The sequence below is a fragment of the Urocitellus parryii genome, chromosome 4, assembly GCF_045843805.1.
Source record: "Urocitellus parryii isolate mUroPar1 chromosome 4, mUroPar1.hap1, whole genome shotgun sequence".
NCBI classification, from domain to species: domain Eukaryota; kingdom Metazoa; phylum Chordata; class Mammalia; order Rodentia; family Sciuridae; genus Urocitellus; species Urocitellus parryii.
In genome coordinates, this window is record NC_135534.1 from 188,630,782 (window position 1) to 188,645,281 (window position 14,500).

The 14,500-nt window shown below is 38.8% G+C and overlaps 1 protein-coding gene and 1 pseudogene across 2 annotated transcripts in view; one reads left to right on the forward strand and one right to left on the reverse strand.

Annotated features, from left to right (window-relative positions):
* Positions 1-397, forward strand: part of LOC113184408 (cAMP-regulated phosphoprotein 19 pseudogene) — a 44,610-nt pseudogene extending 44,213 nt beyond the window's left edge. Inside the window, exon 2 of the transcript XR_013343445.1 lies at positions 67-397. The product of XR_013343445.1 is annotated as a cAMP-regulated phosphoprotein 19 pseudogene, transcript variant X2 (transcript). The remainder of the gene's footprint in view (positions 1-66) is intronic.
* Positions 398-533: 136 nt separating this feature from the next.
* On the reverse strand, positions 534-13,987 carry LOC113184432 (thioredoxin domain-containing protein 8-like). The gene is made up of 4 exons (XM_026391152.2): positions 13,919-13,987; positions 12,034-12,138; positions 5,275-5,334; positions 534-2,087 (listed from the first exon to the last, which is right to left on the reverse strand). The coding sequence occupies exons 1-4, from the start codon at positions 13,985-13,987 to the stop codon at positions 1,980-1,982; spliced, it is 342 nt and encodes a 113-aa protein (XP_026246937.2). The 3' UTR covers positions 534-1,979.
* Positions 13,988-14,500: the final 513 nt, after the last annotated feature.

Sequence of the window (14,500 nt, forward strand, 5' to 3'; positions counted from 1 at the left end):
GATAGATGAGGGAATGTGTGGAAAATAAAAAATGGAAATATTAAATGTATTCTACTCTTTCAACAGGAAATGAAGGAGACCAGTTTAAGAGAACATCTAATATACACAGGAGAATTTTTTTTGACAGAAAATCCAACTCAATGTTCCCATGCCTACAAGGACCTAGGGGGTATCTCAGACTTCAGACATGGACAAATGCAGTGTTCAGTTCATGCCATGAGCATCTGCTGGTGTGAGTGACTCCGCTGCTTTCCTCTATGGTGGCTTCGTCTTCAGTTTTCCGTATGATGACAAGCTAGTTGTCATAGTTACAGCTCCATCTCTTCCCAAATTCAACCTCAGTGATATCAAGGGGAAGACGTTGACCTACTGCTCAAGCCTAGGTCCTGGAATCAGCTCTGGTTTGTCTTGGATTGATTGGCTTGACTAGAACCCAGGGCCCATTCCTGATGGAAACAGACTTCATTGACTGGTCTACACCTAGAGATGAAGTCCCCAGAGAGCACCTGGGCCAGGATGGAAAAGGACATGGCTCCCAAAAAGAAAATCAGAGATCTGCTGATAGATCATGGAAAATGGAGGCCAGATGGCACAAACACAAGTCCAAACTCCAACTTTAAAATAGGGTAACTGAAGGATAGAGGCCTGGAACAGAAGGGAGGGAATGCAATCCAAATACTTGGATGGAATCAATTTTTGGAAGAAGGACACATTCTTATTTCTGAGATGGAAGTGGAGAAAATAATAAAATAGGATGCACAGGTATATAACTTGACATGGAGGTAGTACATGTTGGGAGAACATATATTAAATAGCTTTAATTTTCAAGTAAAAACACAAGGGAAGGGAACATGTAATGTTATTTTCAAAAAAATAAGTTAAATTCATTGCAACAATTATAGTGCAGCAAGTATATAACAAATAATAACTGAAAATAAAATTCTACAGTTACATGTCAAATGCTTTTATTCATTACACTGCAGATACAAATCTTCATAAAGTTTCAGAATAAACTTGTTTACACATATTCTTTCAACATTTTGATTGAATACAATTTCAGAGAGTGGATGTATCCTAATTTACTTAGTCACTCTACTAAAAATGACATTTAGGTTGCTTCCATTTATTTATTTTTTTTCATGCTGTAATTATTATGATACACTTAGCTGTTTATTTTTTCTTGAAGTGTTTCTCTGGCCCAAGTTCCCAGGGATGAGGTAATTGTGTGAAAAGGAATGAATATTTTGTGCCTCCTAAGTTTGTGGCAAAATGACATTTTATGAGATATGCACAATTGTCCATATCTCCAGCCATATATGAAATGGCTACTTTGATCACGTGCCAAATATTTTAAATATTTTATTCCATAAATATCTTCAAGAGAACAGCTAACCAGCTAACATAACACGTTGGGCACTTGATGCCAGGGTGGGTCTGACACTTTATTCTATTAGTGAATTAATTTTCACAACAACCCTGTGAGGGGAAAATTTATTATGATCCCTGTTTTCACAGATGGGGAAACTTGGATATACAGAGATGAAGTACATGTTCCAGGTCCCACAGGTAGGCGGTGGGAGAACTGGTATTTGATCCCTGGGAATCTGAATCTAGAATCTGCATATTCAGACATATTCATCTTGCCCTGTGATAACTTTTTATGAATGTTTTTCCATGTGGTGTTAATGATGTGTCTACATTGGTGTGAGAATGTCATCATGTTCTTTTCCAGAAGATTCTTTCTTGATGGTTCTGCCCCAGGCTAGGGTAACAGTAGAATAATCCTTATGAATTCTTATGTCCAAACACCTCAGATGGTCTAAATGGGGGATATTTTTAATAAATCTTGCATTTTTTTTAACCTCTTGGCCATATGTAAGTTCAGAAATAAAAATTACTAAGAGTTAAAAATAAATGTGTTGTTTCACCACCCAGGATATCGTAGGATTTTTTCCCCCTTTCTTTTTGCTCTGATGGTTCTATAATCTAATTTGACCTTGCTGGTTTCTATGGAAACATACCTTCTGGATTTTCTTGAATATCTGAAATGTGGGCACTGCTTTAATGTGACAAGCATCAGCCAACTCCTGGAAAGGAAAAGAAATGGTAAGAAGTCGGAGTATTGTTGTCTTCTCTCTGTACCAGCTATATCACTTGTTGAATTATCAGGAGGTATGTCTTAAAGCTCAGGGACACCTGACGCTTTTGGTTTTGGTTGTTGTTGCTAAGGATTGCTACCATTTGAGCTACATCTTCAGCCATTTTATTTTTTATTATGAGACAGGGTCTCAGTAAGTTACCGAGGGTCTTGTTAAATTGCTGTGGCTGGCCTTGAACTTGCGATCCTCCTGCCTCGGCCTCCTGAATCCCTGGGATTACAGGCATGTGCCACCACACGAGGCATGCCTGACAGTTTATAAACTCTCCTGCCAAGAAATTTCCAAGCATATACTCAGAGCCTCCAGAAATGTGACAATGGAGAATGAATGTTCCCGTATTCCTACGCTGTTCCATCCAAGAGCTCTAGAAGAAAGGAGAGGGACGGAGGCCAAAACAGAATGGATGCCGAGTGAATGAACTCTCTTGTCAAGGACCTTGTGAAAGACTGCAGAGGAGCCCATTGCAAAAATAGGAACGAATAAAAATACCTTTGTAAGTCATACTGCAGACATGGAATGATGTATGGGTCTAGCATTTTAACACACATTTCTTTCTTTTAATACCTACACCCTCCTCACTGCTCATCTTTGTGAAAGATTTGGAGTCCAAAGGCAAGAAAATAGACTGAAATCCCAATAGTCTTAATCCATTCCAAATTACTTCCAAGTGGTAGGATGGATTTCTTTTTCCTCTTGTTGAGGACGCCAAAGAAAATTAGCCCTTCACAGGATAAACTGAATTGGACCTCTCTCCTTAATATAGCTACCTTTTACTTGGCATTAAATCTCTTTCCCCACCCTAATGCAAACACTCATACAAACACACATGTACACACAAACACAGTAAATTATAATTTTCACGACCATAGTAATGATACCCAAAATAAATAAATTACTATTAAAAAGTGTTTTTTGTTTCACCTTAAAAGATAAGAGTATAGTAAAAAAAAAAAGTCTGATAATTACATGTGTTAGCAAGGATGTGGAGAAGTTAGGACTCTTATTGTGATGATGGGAATATGAAATGGTGTAGTTACTTTGGAAACTAGTTTGTCCATTCCTTAGAAGTTAAGTGCTGAGTTACCACATGACTTCAAAATTCCACTCGTAGATATATATCAAAAGAAATGAAAACTCAGGTTCACACAGGAACTTGTACATTAATTTTTATATTAGTATTATCTACAATAGTCCAAAAGTACAAACCCCCTGAATGTTCACTAATGGATGAATGGATAAATAAAAGGCGGTATTATCCATATGGTGGATTATTATTATATTATTCAGCAAAATAATGTAGTACGAATACATTTCATAACATGGATGAACCTTGAAAATATGCTATGTGAAAGAAGCCAGTCGAGACCACCTATGATTCCGTTTCTATGAATGAGCAAATCTATATATAGATGGTATGTAGATTTATAGTTGCCTCCTGTGGGTGGGTGTGGTGCACGGAGGGAGGGAATTGCCGTGATTGATAAAGAGTATAGTGTTTCTTTCTGGAGTGATGAAAATGTTTTAAAGATGACTGTAGCAATGGTTGCACAAGTTTGTGAATCTAAAAAGAGACAAAGAGATGACGTTCCTAGCTGTGCTTTCTGAGTACACAGGGTATGATTCAGCGGAAACGGTAATTAAGTACTGTCACACTTTAATGAGGCTTAGAGGAAATGGAGAAGTGGAACTTCTATTACACACCAGGCACCATGCTATATATCATATGCATTTTATCATTTCTAATAGTCTTTGTCATATTTAGCAAATAAATAAAGTTTATAAAGGTTCAACCTCTACAACTTCAACCTTTAAAATGCTCAACAGTGAATAACATATTTTTTTTTTAATCCTAAAGCTTATTCAATCCAAGGTATCTATAGACCACTTGTTATTGTTATTACTATAGTTTGGATGTTGAATGTTCCCAAAGCCCCACATGTTGAAGGCTTGGTCCTGGGGTGGGGTTATTGAGAGGTGATGAAACCTTTAAAAGGTGGAGTTGAGTGGGAGATCTGTAGGTCAATCCCCCTTGAAGGGGAGTGTGGGACTCTGCAAACTCTTCGTTTCTCTATTTTGCTTCCTGGCAATGACGCAAGCAGCTTTGTTCACCATGCTCTCCCACCACGATGTGTTGCTTCACCATTAGACCAAAGCAACAGGGCCAATCAATCATGGAACGTCCAAAACTATGAGCCAAAATAAACCTTTTCTCTTTATAAGTCTATTATCTCAGTTATTTTGTTATAGTGATGGAAAGTTAACACAGTTATTTTTCCTTGTTATAAGTTAACAAATGTGCTGGATGCAGTGGCACATGCCTGTGATCCCAGATTTGGGAGGCTGAGGCAGGAGGATCTCAAACTCAAGGTCAGCCTGGGAAACTTAGCAAGAACGTTTGTCAAAATAAAAAATTAAAAAGGCTGGGAATATATCTCAGTGGCAGAGTGCCCTTGGATTCAGTCACTGGTACCACACACACACATGCACACAAAATTAAGAAATAATTTTGCAGAGATATTATATAGAGGCAAATTTGGGTTGAGCATATGAGGCTGATTATTTTGGGTGGGGTGGGGTAGGGAAGGATGGCTCTAGAGATAGGAGGGAAGAAATCCTGGAATCTCTTGTGATATTTAAGAAAACCCACAAAAAAGCACAAGATAAAGTAAGAGGAAAACAAGTTATAATAAGATGTTTATAATATATTCAGTTTGGTTTTAGAAAATGATCAATAATTTATCACAAGATGGACATGAAATTATTTTTCAACATGAACTTAATTCCATTTGACTGGTATTATCTTCCTGGAGCATCTCTGCTGAAGAAGATTCTGGGGCAGAATCTAGGGCAAGTGGTGGAGAACGTTGGGATTGATTAGTGAGGGCTGCCATGGTATAGGGGTGGGATGGGGCAGCAGGAGAACACATATTTGCTAATTTAAAAAAAAAGTAATAAAAGTCATATAAGAGCATTATGTGGGAATTTACTATGGTTTATTAAAAAAAAAGTGAAATTCTACTTGATTCTACTTTGATTATGTAATCATGGAGACAATGCTACTCAATTACAATGCAAATGGTCGTAACTATCCACAGGTTGAGGGTAAGATTCTTACCGGAGAATCATCCACATCCACGATAGCAAACCTTACGTTTTGGTATTGTAGAGGCATGTCCTTAAAAATGAAAGAATAAAGATTCCCCATTAGCTTTGTGCTCATATTAAAGCACACATTAGAGGTGTCTAGGTGTCTTTTGGCAAAAACAAGAAATGAGCACAAAGTTGTCCAGGCGAGCTAAGCATCATTCTGGTGTTTTACTACTGCCTACAGCATGAAGCCCCAGGTCAAATGCCAGACTGTGCCAAGGTGAAGAAAGGATCAAGGGCAGAAGCTGAGTCCAAAGAACCAACCCGATGACTAACATTTCAAAGCTGGAAAAGGGACAGAGACAAAGCAAAGCAACAGTGAGGCGTCTTTGTGGGTGCAGACCTACCCCGCAGGGTCTGGGGAGGGATGGGGGCTTTTTCCTGGGAGCAGGTGGAAGGACACTGTGTTCTTCAGGATGCAGTTCTCAGCTGGAGGTGGAGCCCAGTGGTAGAGTGTTTATCTAGCATGCGCGGGGCCTGTGTTCCATCCCCAGACCCACATTTTTTTTTCTAAAATCCACATTTGATCATGACAAAATCCTTATTAAAATTCTTCTATTTTAGGCAGGTGTGGTGGTGCCCTCCTGTAATCCCTGCAGCTTGGGAGGCTGAGGAAGGAGGATCGTGAGTTCAAAGCCAGCCTCAGCAACTCAGCGAGACCCTGTCTCTAAATAAAATATTAAAAAGGGATAGGGAGGTGGCTCAGTGGTTGAGCACCCCCTGGTTCAATCCCTGGTATTAAAAAAACAAAAGCAAAACAAAAAAAACCAAACCACTTCTATTTTGACTTTCCACACACACACACACACAGAGAGAGAGAGAGAGAGAGAGAGAGAGAGAGAGAGAGAGAGAGGAGGGTCATAAACTTATAAAACAAAATCCTTCCTCACCAGCCTCAGTTTCCTTTTTGAGGCTCACCTTTTGCCACGTCCATCGTATTCGCTGGGGCAGGCGAGCTGGGCAACCATGACGACTCCATGCGATTTCCCAACAAATCCACTACCCTCCCTGTTCCAGAAATACACTTTTCAGGGAGCATTTTTATGTCTGCCGATTCTCTTAGTTGAGGGTCCCCAAACTACACCCTGTGGACAAAATCCAACTCTCTACTTGTTCTTATCAAAACAGTTTTATTGGAACAGTCAGGCATTTTTGTTTCTGTGTTATTGGGTTTTGATCTCCAACAGCAAAGTTGGGTCAGAGACCAGAGGGCCTGCAAAGCGGATGATATTTACTAGTAGGTCTTTACCTTGCTCTAAGTTATCAAGGCCAGGTCAAAGGAGATTGTGGAGGACAATTAAGACTTAAGTTTAAAATCACTTCTTAAAGCCCCACATTATCTTATGACTCATTTTTTGAAAAATTCTCAGAATACATCCTTTAGCATTATTTTCAGAGAGACTCTGTGGGTAGTAGATTTTTATTTTTTTATGTGTGTATCTGAAATGTCTTGAATTCTTCTTCCCTCTCCCTTGAACAAAGCTTTGGCTAACTAACTTCATTCCACCCCACCTTTCCTGCAGAGCCTGAAAAATAAAAAAATAAAATAAAAGGAAAGGAATAAAAAGGAAAGATTCCTTGCAGCTAGAGTCTGGGTGCACACACTCTTGGTTTTATCAGCAGGATGCTTGCAGGTGAAGAAGACATGAAGCTACTTTCTTCCTGCTGCACAGAGAGAGGGGGCACTGGGAGGCAGTTCTGCAGGAGGCAGCCGCAGAGGCTTCCAATGTCCGGACACAACGCCCTGGATGTCTAGAGGCAGCTGGGGCAGTCACAGCGGAGGTCCTGGTTCCGACTCCCTGGCTCTTGCTCTGTGGATGGTGCTTTTCCCACCCCATGGAGGCCTCATGCTTCCCCTCACTTCTGATTATGGCAATGCTGGGATCCCCACAGGTGGGCCTGCATTGTTCTGAGACCCCTGTTCATGGAGTCTCAATCCAGAGTCTGTTCATCCAGCCTTCCAATGATTTAATAAGCATTTAATTCAATAAGTATTAATTTTTTTCTGTCAATTTGGTTTGTTTCCAGATTTGCTTGTTGGCTGATACAGTGACCTAGAGTAAGTGGAACCTTTGTCCAAACCCCTCATGTACTATGAGTTAAAAAAAAATTACATGCAATGCATGTGTTTTCTTGCAATAGTTTGGGCCTTACAAGAAAAATTAAGAAAAACATGAAATTCTTCCATTCACAATTTCTCCCAATTTTCACTCATTCATAGAAAAACAAACTTGTTTGATAAGCATTTTTTGTCTTCCCCTTTGTGTGTGTGTGTGTGTGTGTGAGAGAGAGAGAGAGAGAGAGAGAGAGAGAGAGAGTGTGTGTGTGTGTGTGTGTGTGTGTGTAATATAAAGGTTTATAAATAAATACAGATACCTTTATAAGTAAATGTAAGTGTTTCTGTTTTATGTAAATGGGACCATACTATACACACTTTTTCTATACTGTGCTCTTCTTACCTAATGATAAATTGTCTTAGAGTTAATCTCATCATTCCATATGGGCCTACTTCATTTTGTTTTTTAAATATCTGAATAGTATTTTACAGTGAAGGTGCACCAACATTTATTTTAAAAATATGTTTGCATTAGTCTGGATTCCAGCAGAAAACAGATGGCACAATCAAATTAGTATAACTCGTGGAAGTTTATGCAGTGACTAACTATGATTACCCGTAAAGGCAAGGCAGGTATAGGAGGAGCTTCAACAGCCAAGATGTAGCAACAGCAGAGCTGTTACCCCTAGGGTCTGAAGGCAGGAAGAAGGGAGTTTACCAAGACTTAGATTTCATTTTACATTATGAAAACACTTCCTGTAGGCTGTAGAAATTTGATCAGTTGTAACTTTGTGCCACGTGAGTAGATTTGTACTCCTGCACTTGAGCACTGGCTATCTCTGTGCAAAGTTAGGGAGATTCTCTCTCTTTTTTTTTTCAAGTTTTGAGTGTCAGAATGGAAGGGTCTGTTAGATATTAAAATTTTCCTTCTGGGGGGGGGGTGTCTGTGATTCCAGCCCTTACCTCTTCCGTCTCTTTGAAGCATCTAGACCCATATCAATTATAATCAGAGGACAAGTGCTTCAAGCCATTTGCCACAACCAGAGCAGCCAGTAACAGAAACAGTTCCAAGGAATATCCAATATTAACAGTGCCTGTGGAAACCCCCCATCACCGGAGAGAGGCCCCCACACCCATTATAGGGTGCACCCCACATACCATACTGTCTATGCAACAACTGCCTAAATGGCTAGAGTCCCTACTCAAAGACGTGTAGAGACAGTAGGTCTCTCCAGCTCGGATACAGTATGCACTTTGCCCACAGTTGCTAGTCTCAACCAAGGAAGCTGCAGGGAGATTACACTGAGGTGCCAGGCTGGAAGTAAAGTCAATATTGTACACTAAGCTGTCATGCCAAGACACGTTGTCAGGAGAAAGCTGCTTCCTAAGACAGCTGTCCCACAAAACAGTAGAGATATCCATCCAACAGATGCATAATTTTCAACACAGAAGTACAGAAGCACAGTAAAACAAGGTAATATGACATCTTCTAAAGTTCGTGACTCTCTAGTAACAGATTCCATAGACACTGAAGTGAATGAAATACCTGATAAAGAATTCAAAAGAACAGTTTTTTTAAAAAGTCCAATGAAATCCAAGAGAATACAAACAATGATATGAAAGAAGAAAGACAATGCAGTATTTGTATATATGAGCAAGACATGGAGGAAAGAGAGATTTTTGGGGAAAAAAGCAACATCAGAAATATTGGAAGTGAAAAGCTCAGTATGAAAAATTCACTTGAAAACCTCAACAACAGACTAGATCAAGCAGAAGAAAGAATATCAGAGCTCGAAAGCAAGTCTTTACAAATATTATATTCAGACAGAAATAAAAAAATTAAGGAAGAATGAAAAGAACATTCAAGATCTCTGAACACCACTAAAAGATCAAAGGTTGTCATTACGGGTGTACCCAAAGGAGAAGAAATAAAATGTCAATGGCATAGAAAACCTACTGAATGAAATGCTTCAGAAAATTTCCCAAATCTTGGGAAAGACAAGGACATCCAGGTATAGAAGGTCTTTAGAATCCTAAATAGAAAAGACCAGAAAAGAACCTCACCATGACGTATTTTAGGAAACTGTCAAAAGTAAAGGACAAAGAAAGAATTTTAAAATCTTCAGGAGAGAAGCATCAAGGCACAATTAAAGGCAAACCCATTATACTAACTGCCGAGGTTTCAACGGAAAAGGCCAGAGGGCATGGAATTATGTATATAAAGTCCTGAAAGAAAATCACTGACAGTCAAGGTCACCCAGCAAGGCTGTCCTTCAGAATCTAAGAAGAAATAAAGATCATTACTATAAGCATACAGTAAGAGAATTCATGACCAATAGGCAGCCTTCTAAAAGGTACCTAAGAGAATCCAACACCCAGAAGTGGAGGAAAGGTAACTACAATCATGAGAGCATGTGAAAGAATAAATCCCAAGAGAAGCATAGATATGCAAATGAGAAATAGGAAGTAATCAAATATTATCACTAGAGTAAAGCCTCTAACTACACTTTTCACAAAATTTAAGAAGATGGAATCAGCCTAGGTGCGCATCAACACATGGATGGATAAAGACTGTCTCTATGCATCATATAATCTTAATACTACAAGGGAGTATTATTTAGTCATAAAGAAGAATAAAATCCTACTTGCAGAAAAATAGATGGAACTGGAGGACATCATGTTAAGTGAAATAAGCCAGACACAAAAAGTCAAGTATTTGCATGTTCTGTCTCATATACATGGAAACTAAAAATGAAAATAAATAAATAAATAATTGACCTGAAAGTACAAGGGAGATTTCTAGGGACTGGGAAGGGTGTAGTGAGGAAAGGCTCAGGGTGGTGTAGAAGAAGGGTGGATGCACATGATCAATTCAAGAGTATGTGGAAATAGCACAGTGAATCCCATTTATCTGCACAATGGAAATAGAAATAAGTAAAGTGAAGAAATGTTTTTTTTTTTAAGTGTTTCCTCTATGTATTCCAAGACATTGTAGGCATGTTGAGATGACATGTAGCCCATTTCTCTGTTTGACCGTAAGTTCATTTTTAATTAAATGTCAAGGTTGGGACTGTGATTAGAATCAGTTTAGGTGGATTCAAGTAAAAAAAAAATGTCAAAAATGTTAGAAACCTCATTGAGAATAGAACAGAATACTTTTAGTTTTCAGTTTCATAGAGGAATCAAAACTTTGTTGTTGTTTTTCTGTACTGGGGATTGAACCTTGGTGCTACCACTGAGCTACATCTCCTACCCTTTTTATTTTGAGACAGGGTCTCTCTTAATTTCCCCAGGCTGACCTTGAGTTTGAAATCTTCCCTCTCTGGAGTCTCTGGGATTACAGAAGTGTGTATTGTGCCCGGCTGAAGACATTTTATATTTGAAGGAAAGAATAAATTTCATGAAAGAGAGCAAAAGTAAATGTGAAACTTCTGCAGAATAAGAAGAAATGAAAAGAAAATGCCCTGAGATTCTTTCTGTTTTACCAAAACCGAATAGTATAATGAGCTTTTAAGTGGGACAATAGAGAAGTTAGATGAAACAGTATATTAAAATTTTAATTTGGAGACACTATAACATATGAACATGTAGAAAAAGTTTGAATATAAACATACCATGACACTAAGTAGATTATTTTACTAGAATATTTTACCAAGAAGAGCGGGAACAAGAAAGGATGTGTAAGACACGGTTTGCCTGTCATTTGCAACAGCATGAATGGACCTGGAAGATATTATGCCAAGTGAAATAAGCCAGTGGCAGAAGGACAAATATTACACAATTTCACTTCTATGAAGTATCTAAACATTCACTTATAAAACCTGATAATTGAACAGTGGTTACCAGGGAGTGTTGGAGGAGGAGGCGTATAGAGGGAGTTGTTCAATTGGTAGAAAGTTTGAGTTTTAGAAGATAAATGAATTCTAGAGATCTGTTGTACAGTGTAGCATTTATTGTTAGCAATATGATGCACACTTAGCAGTTTGTTAAAAGGGTAGATTTCAGGTTAAGCATTCTTACTACCTCTTTCAGGGAAGGGTGAGAAAAAGCATAGAGACACAAGGACATTTTTACAAGTGATAGATAATGCTTATTACTCTAATTGTAGAAATGGTGATCACAGGAGTTTGCTTATGTCCAAATTCATCAGTTGTGTATATTAAATATGTGCAGTTTTTTTTTGGTCTATCAATTATACCTCGATAAAGCTACAGAAAAAATGAAATAGAGAATGTCTTTTAAAAAGAGACCTATGATCTTTTCCCCCCCCTTATAATAGAATTGAAGAATTAGGGAATGATTATTCTTTTATATTATAGCTAAAAATAAGTATCATATGTATCTTATCTATGCCAATATTTTAAAGTTCTGAACTCTGGAACTTTGGCAAAATGTCATTATTGTAATGTGATTAGTTTTTTTTTCATTTTTATAGTTGGACTCTTTTGCACATCTTGACATTCCTTGCTGAATTATCTATAGATGAGTAGTATTAATCTTCTGGTGTCAACGAATTAGATCCCAGTGAATTTTCTACCATTTCCTCAGGATGCCCCAAATGGCTATCCCAAAATGTGTCATAAGTGCCAAACTTTAAAGAATTTCTGGGAAAATTATTTTGGGGGCTTAAATTCCTTTTATAGCCATGAACTCAATACTATTGATACTTACATGAAAAACAGAACACATCTCTTTGCAGAAACCACACCAGTTTGCTGAAAATTCAACTACCACAAGTTGACGTCCAGCATCTTTCAAAAATGTGTTGAATTCATTCTGAAACCAGAACACAAATGAGGAAATGTGCTCAATCACAGAATCTCATAGAGCCTTACAGAGAATAAAATCACAGGGCTGGTGGGATTGCAAATTAGTGCAACCACTGTGGAAAACAGTATGAAGATTCCTCAAAAAACTAGGAATAGAACCACCGTATGACCCAGTTATCCCACTCCTCGATATATAACCAAAGGATTTAAAATCAGCATACTATAATGATGCAGCCATATCAATGTATACAGAAGCATGATTCACAATAGCTAAGTTAAGCTATGGAGCCAAACTAAAGGCCCTTCAACAGATGAATGGATAAAGAAAATACACAATGGAGTGCTACTCAGCCATGAAGAAGAATGACATTATGGGATTTGCAGGTGAATGGATGGAACTGAGACTATCATGCTAAGTGAAATAAGCCAGTTCCCAAAAGTCAAACGTTGAATGTTTTCTCTGATATGTGGAAGCTAAAACAAAATGGGGGAAACAAGAAAGAAAGAGAGAAAAAAAAAGAGGTGAGGGGAATTTCATCAAAATAGAGGAAATATCAGTAGAGTAGATGAAAGATATTGAGGAGGAAGAAGAAGGGATGGAAAAAGGGAAGAGTGGTGGAATGATCTGACTGAAGTTTTGTATGTGCATGGATACGGCCAGGTGGGTTCAGTATCAGGTGTGCCCACAGGACACTAATTAAAAAAAAAAACTGTAAATGGATTCAAGAAGGATTGGTGGAGTGGAGGGAGGGTAGAGGGAGCAGGTGGGAAGTGTTGGGGACTAAATCAGAGCAGGTTGAATTCCATGCTTTCGTGATTATGTGAAGATGGATCCTGCCTGGTGTTGTATCATAACTAAAAAGAGTTAAAACAAAACAAAACCTTAACCAAGTGCCCTACCCTACTGTTCTCAAGCCAATACAACCTTTTATAAATGTGTCAGAGGTCTGACATATTTCCCTTTGTAAGTACATATAAATGATGAAAATTCCACAAAACATTTAGGAGTTTATTCACAAAATGAGTTGGTAATGGAAGCTGTTGTTGGTGAATTACCTCTGGAAAGAAAATGAGGTTGGCCAGAAAGAAATGAGAGTGGCTAGGTTGGAGGTGAGCTGTCATTCAAAATGGAAATCTATATTTGATTTTTTTTTAAACAAAGCCTTAAAGATTTACTAATGGTGAAATTAAAGGAAGAATTAATGTAACACCTTCAGTAATTTCTTGTTTTGTTTTGGGGGAGTGATCATGATTCATTTCTCCAAGTCAATATAGGACTCAACCCTGATTCACCTAGCTCCTCTCATGGTCTTTAATGGGCACCTGGAATGTCTACTGGTGACTGAGTGATTTGCTGCTCTAGAGGGCTCTGTTCAAGATTTATTTTTCCTTTACCCATTGGAATTGCAACAATAGAAGCTTATTTACTCCGTGCTTGATGTTTTGTCCTATAATCTCCAAAAACACTCTCTGGGATATGTACTATTATCATTTCTATTTCACAGATGAGAAAGCAGAAGTTCATTAACTTTCTCCTGGTCAGCCGCTGGTGAGTGATGTAGCTGGGGTTGTTAATCTAGGTGGTTTGCCTCCAGAGCTTATACCCTCTGCCAAAGATACAAAATCATCTCCTGAGTTCTTCATCTTCTGCTGATCTTAACTGCATCCTGTGCTCATCCCTGACCAATCATTAAGATGGGGTGCCGGAAGCCATCCATTACCCATCTGAACTAAAGCGGTGTTGAAGCCATTGGGCAGGAAAGCCAGGTATCAGGAACTGCCAGTACCAACCCCACTGGTTGGAGGATGCCTAGTTCATGTGGCGTCCTACCCAGCTCCATCACAAGTTTCAGCATAGCACCGGAGATGGAGTGACCCACAGGAGCCACACAGCTTCTTGGAGATGAGTGTGACCTGCCAAATGCCAATCAACCTGTTTACTGCAAGACCCCTGCCACACTGAGAAGCAAGCACCAAGACTCCTCCCGCTGAAACCTTATCCCTGTTTTTGGATGTACTTCCCCTTAAATAAGGAATTGGGGCCCCTTTTCAATTGTTCAGTCAGGACTGGAAGGCCTATCAGGCACTCCTCTTTTTCTATCTAATTTCTAGCTCTGTCTTTATTTCTTACTGATTATTTCAGACTTTTTATTTCCCAGGCAGCTCACACTGCCCGAGCAGGGACCTACCCTGGTGGGACACCTGGCATGAATGGGGGAGGGGATCATGAGTTGGATTAAGTCAAGCAGGGCCCATCTCCATTGGGGACGGGGCTCATACTGTTCATGTGCCTGCTCTATAGTAGTGGGGTTTTGACAATCATGTTCCCATTTGGTTTAGTTTCAAGTGGATAAAACTGAAAACTCAAA

Bases quoted from the DNA above. Each gene is read 5' to 3' on its own strand.
- LOC113184432 (XM_026391152.2), bottom strand. From the start codon at position 13,987: ATGCTGAAACTTGTGATGGAGCTGGGTAGGACGCCACATGAACTAGGC. The intron at 5,335-12,033 runs GTAAGTATCAAT...TTCATTTTTAAG, and splicing joins AGATGTGTTCTGTTTTTCAT to GACATGCCTCTACAATACCA. The intron at 2,088-5,274 runs GTAAGAATCTTA...TTTCCTTTCCAG, and splicing joins TGGATGTGGATGATTCTCCG to GAGTTGGCTGATGCTTGTCA.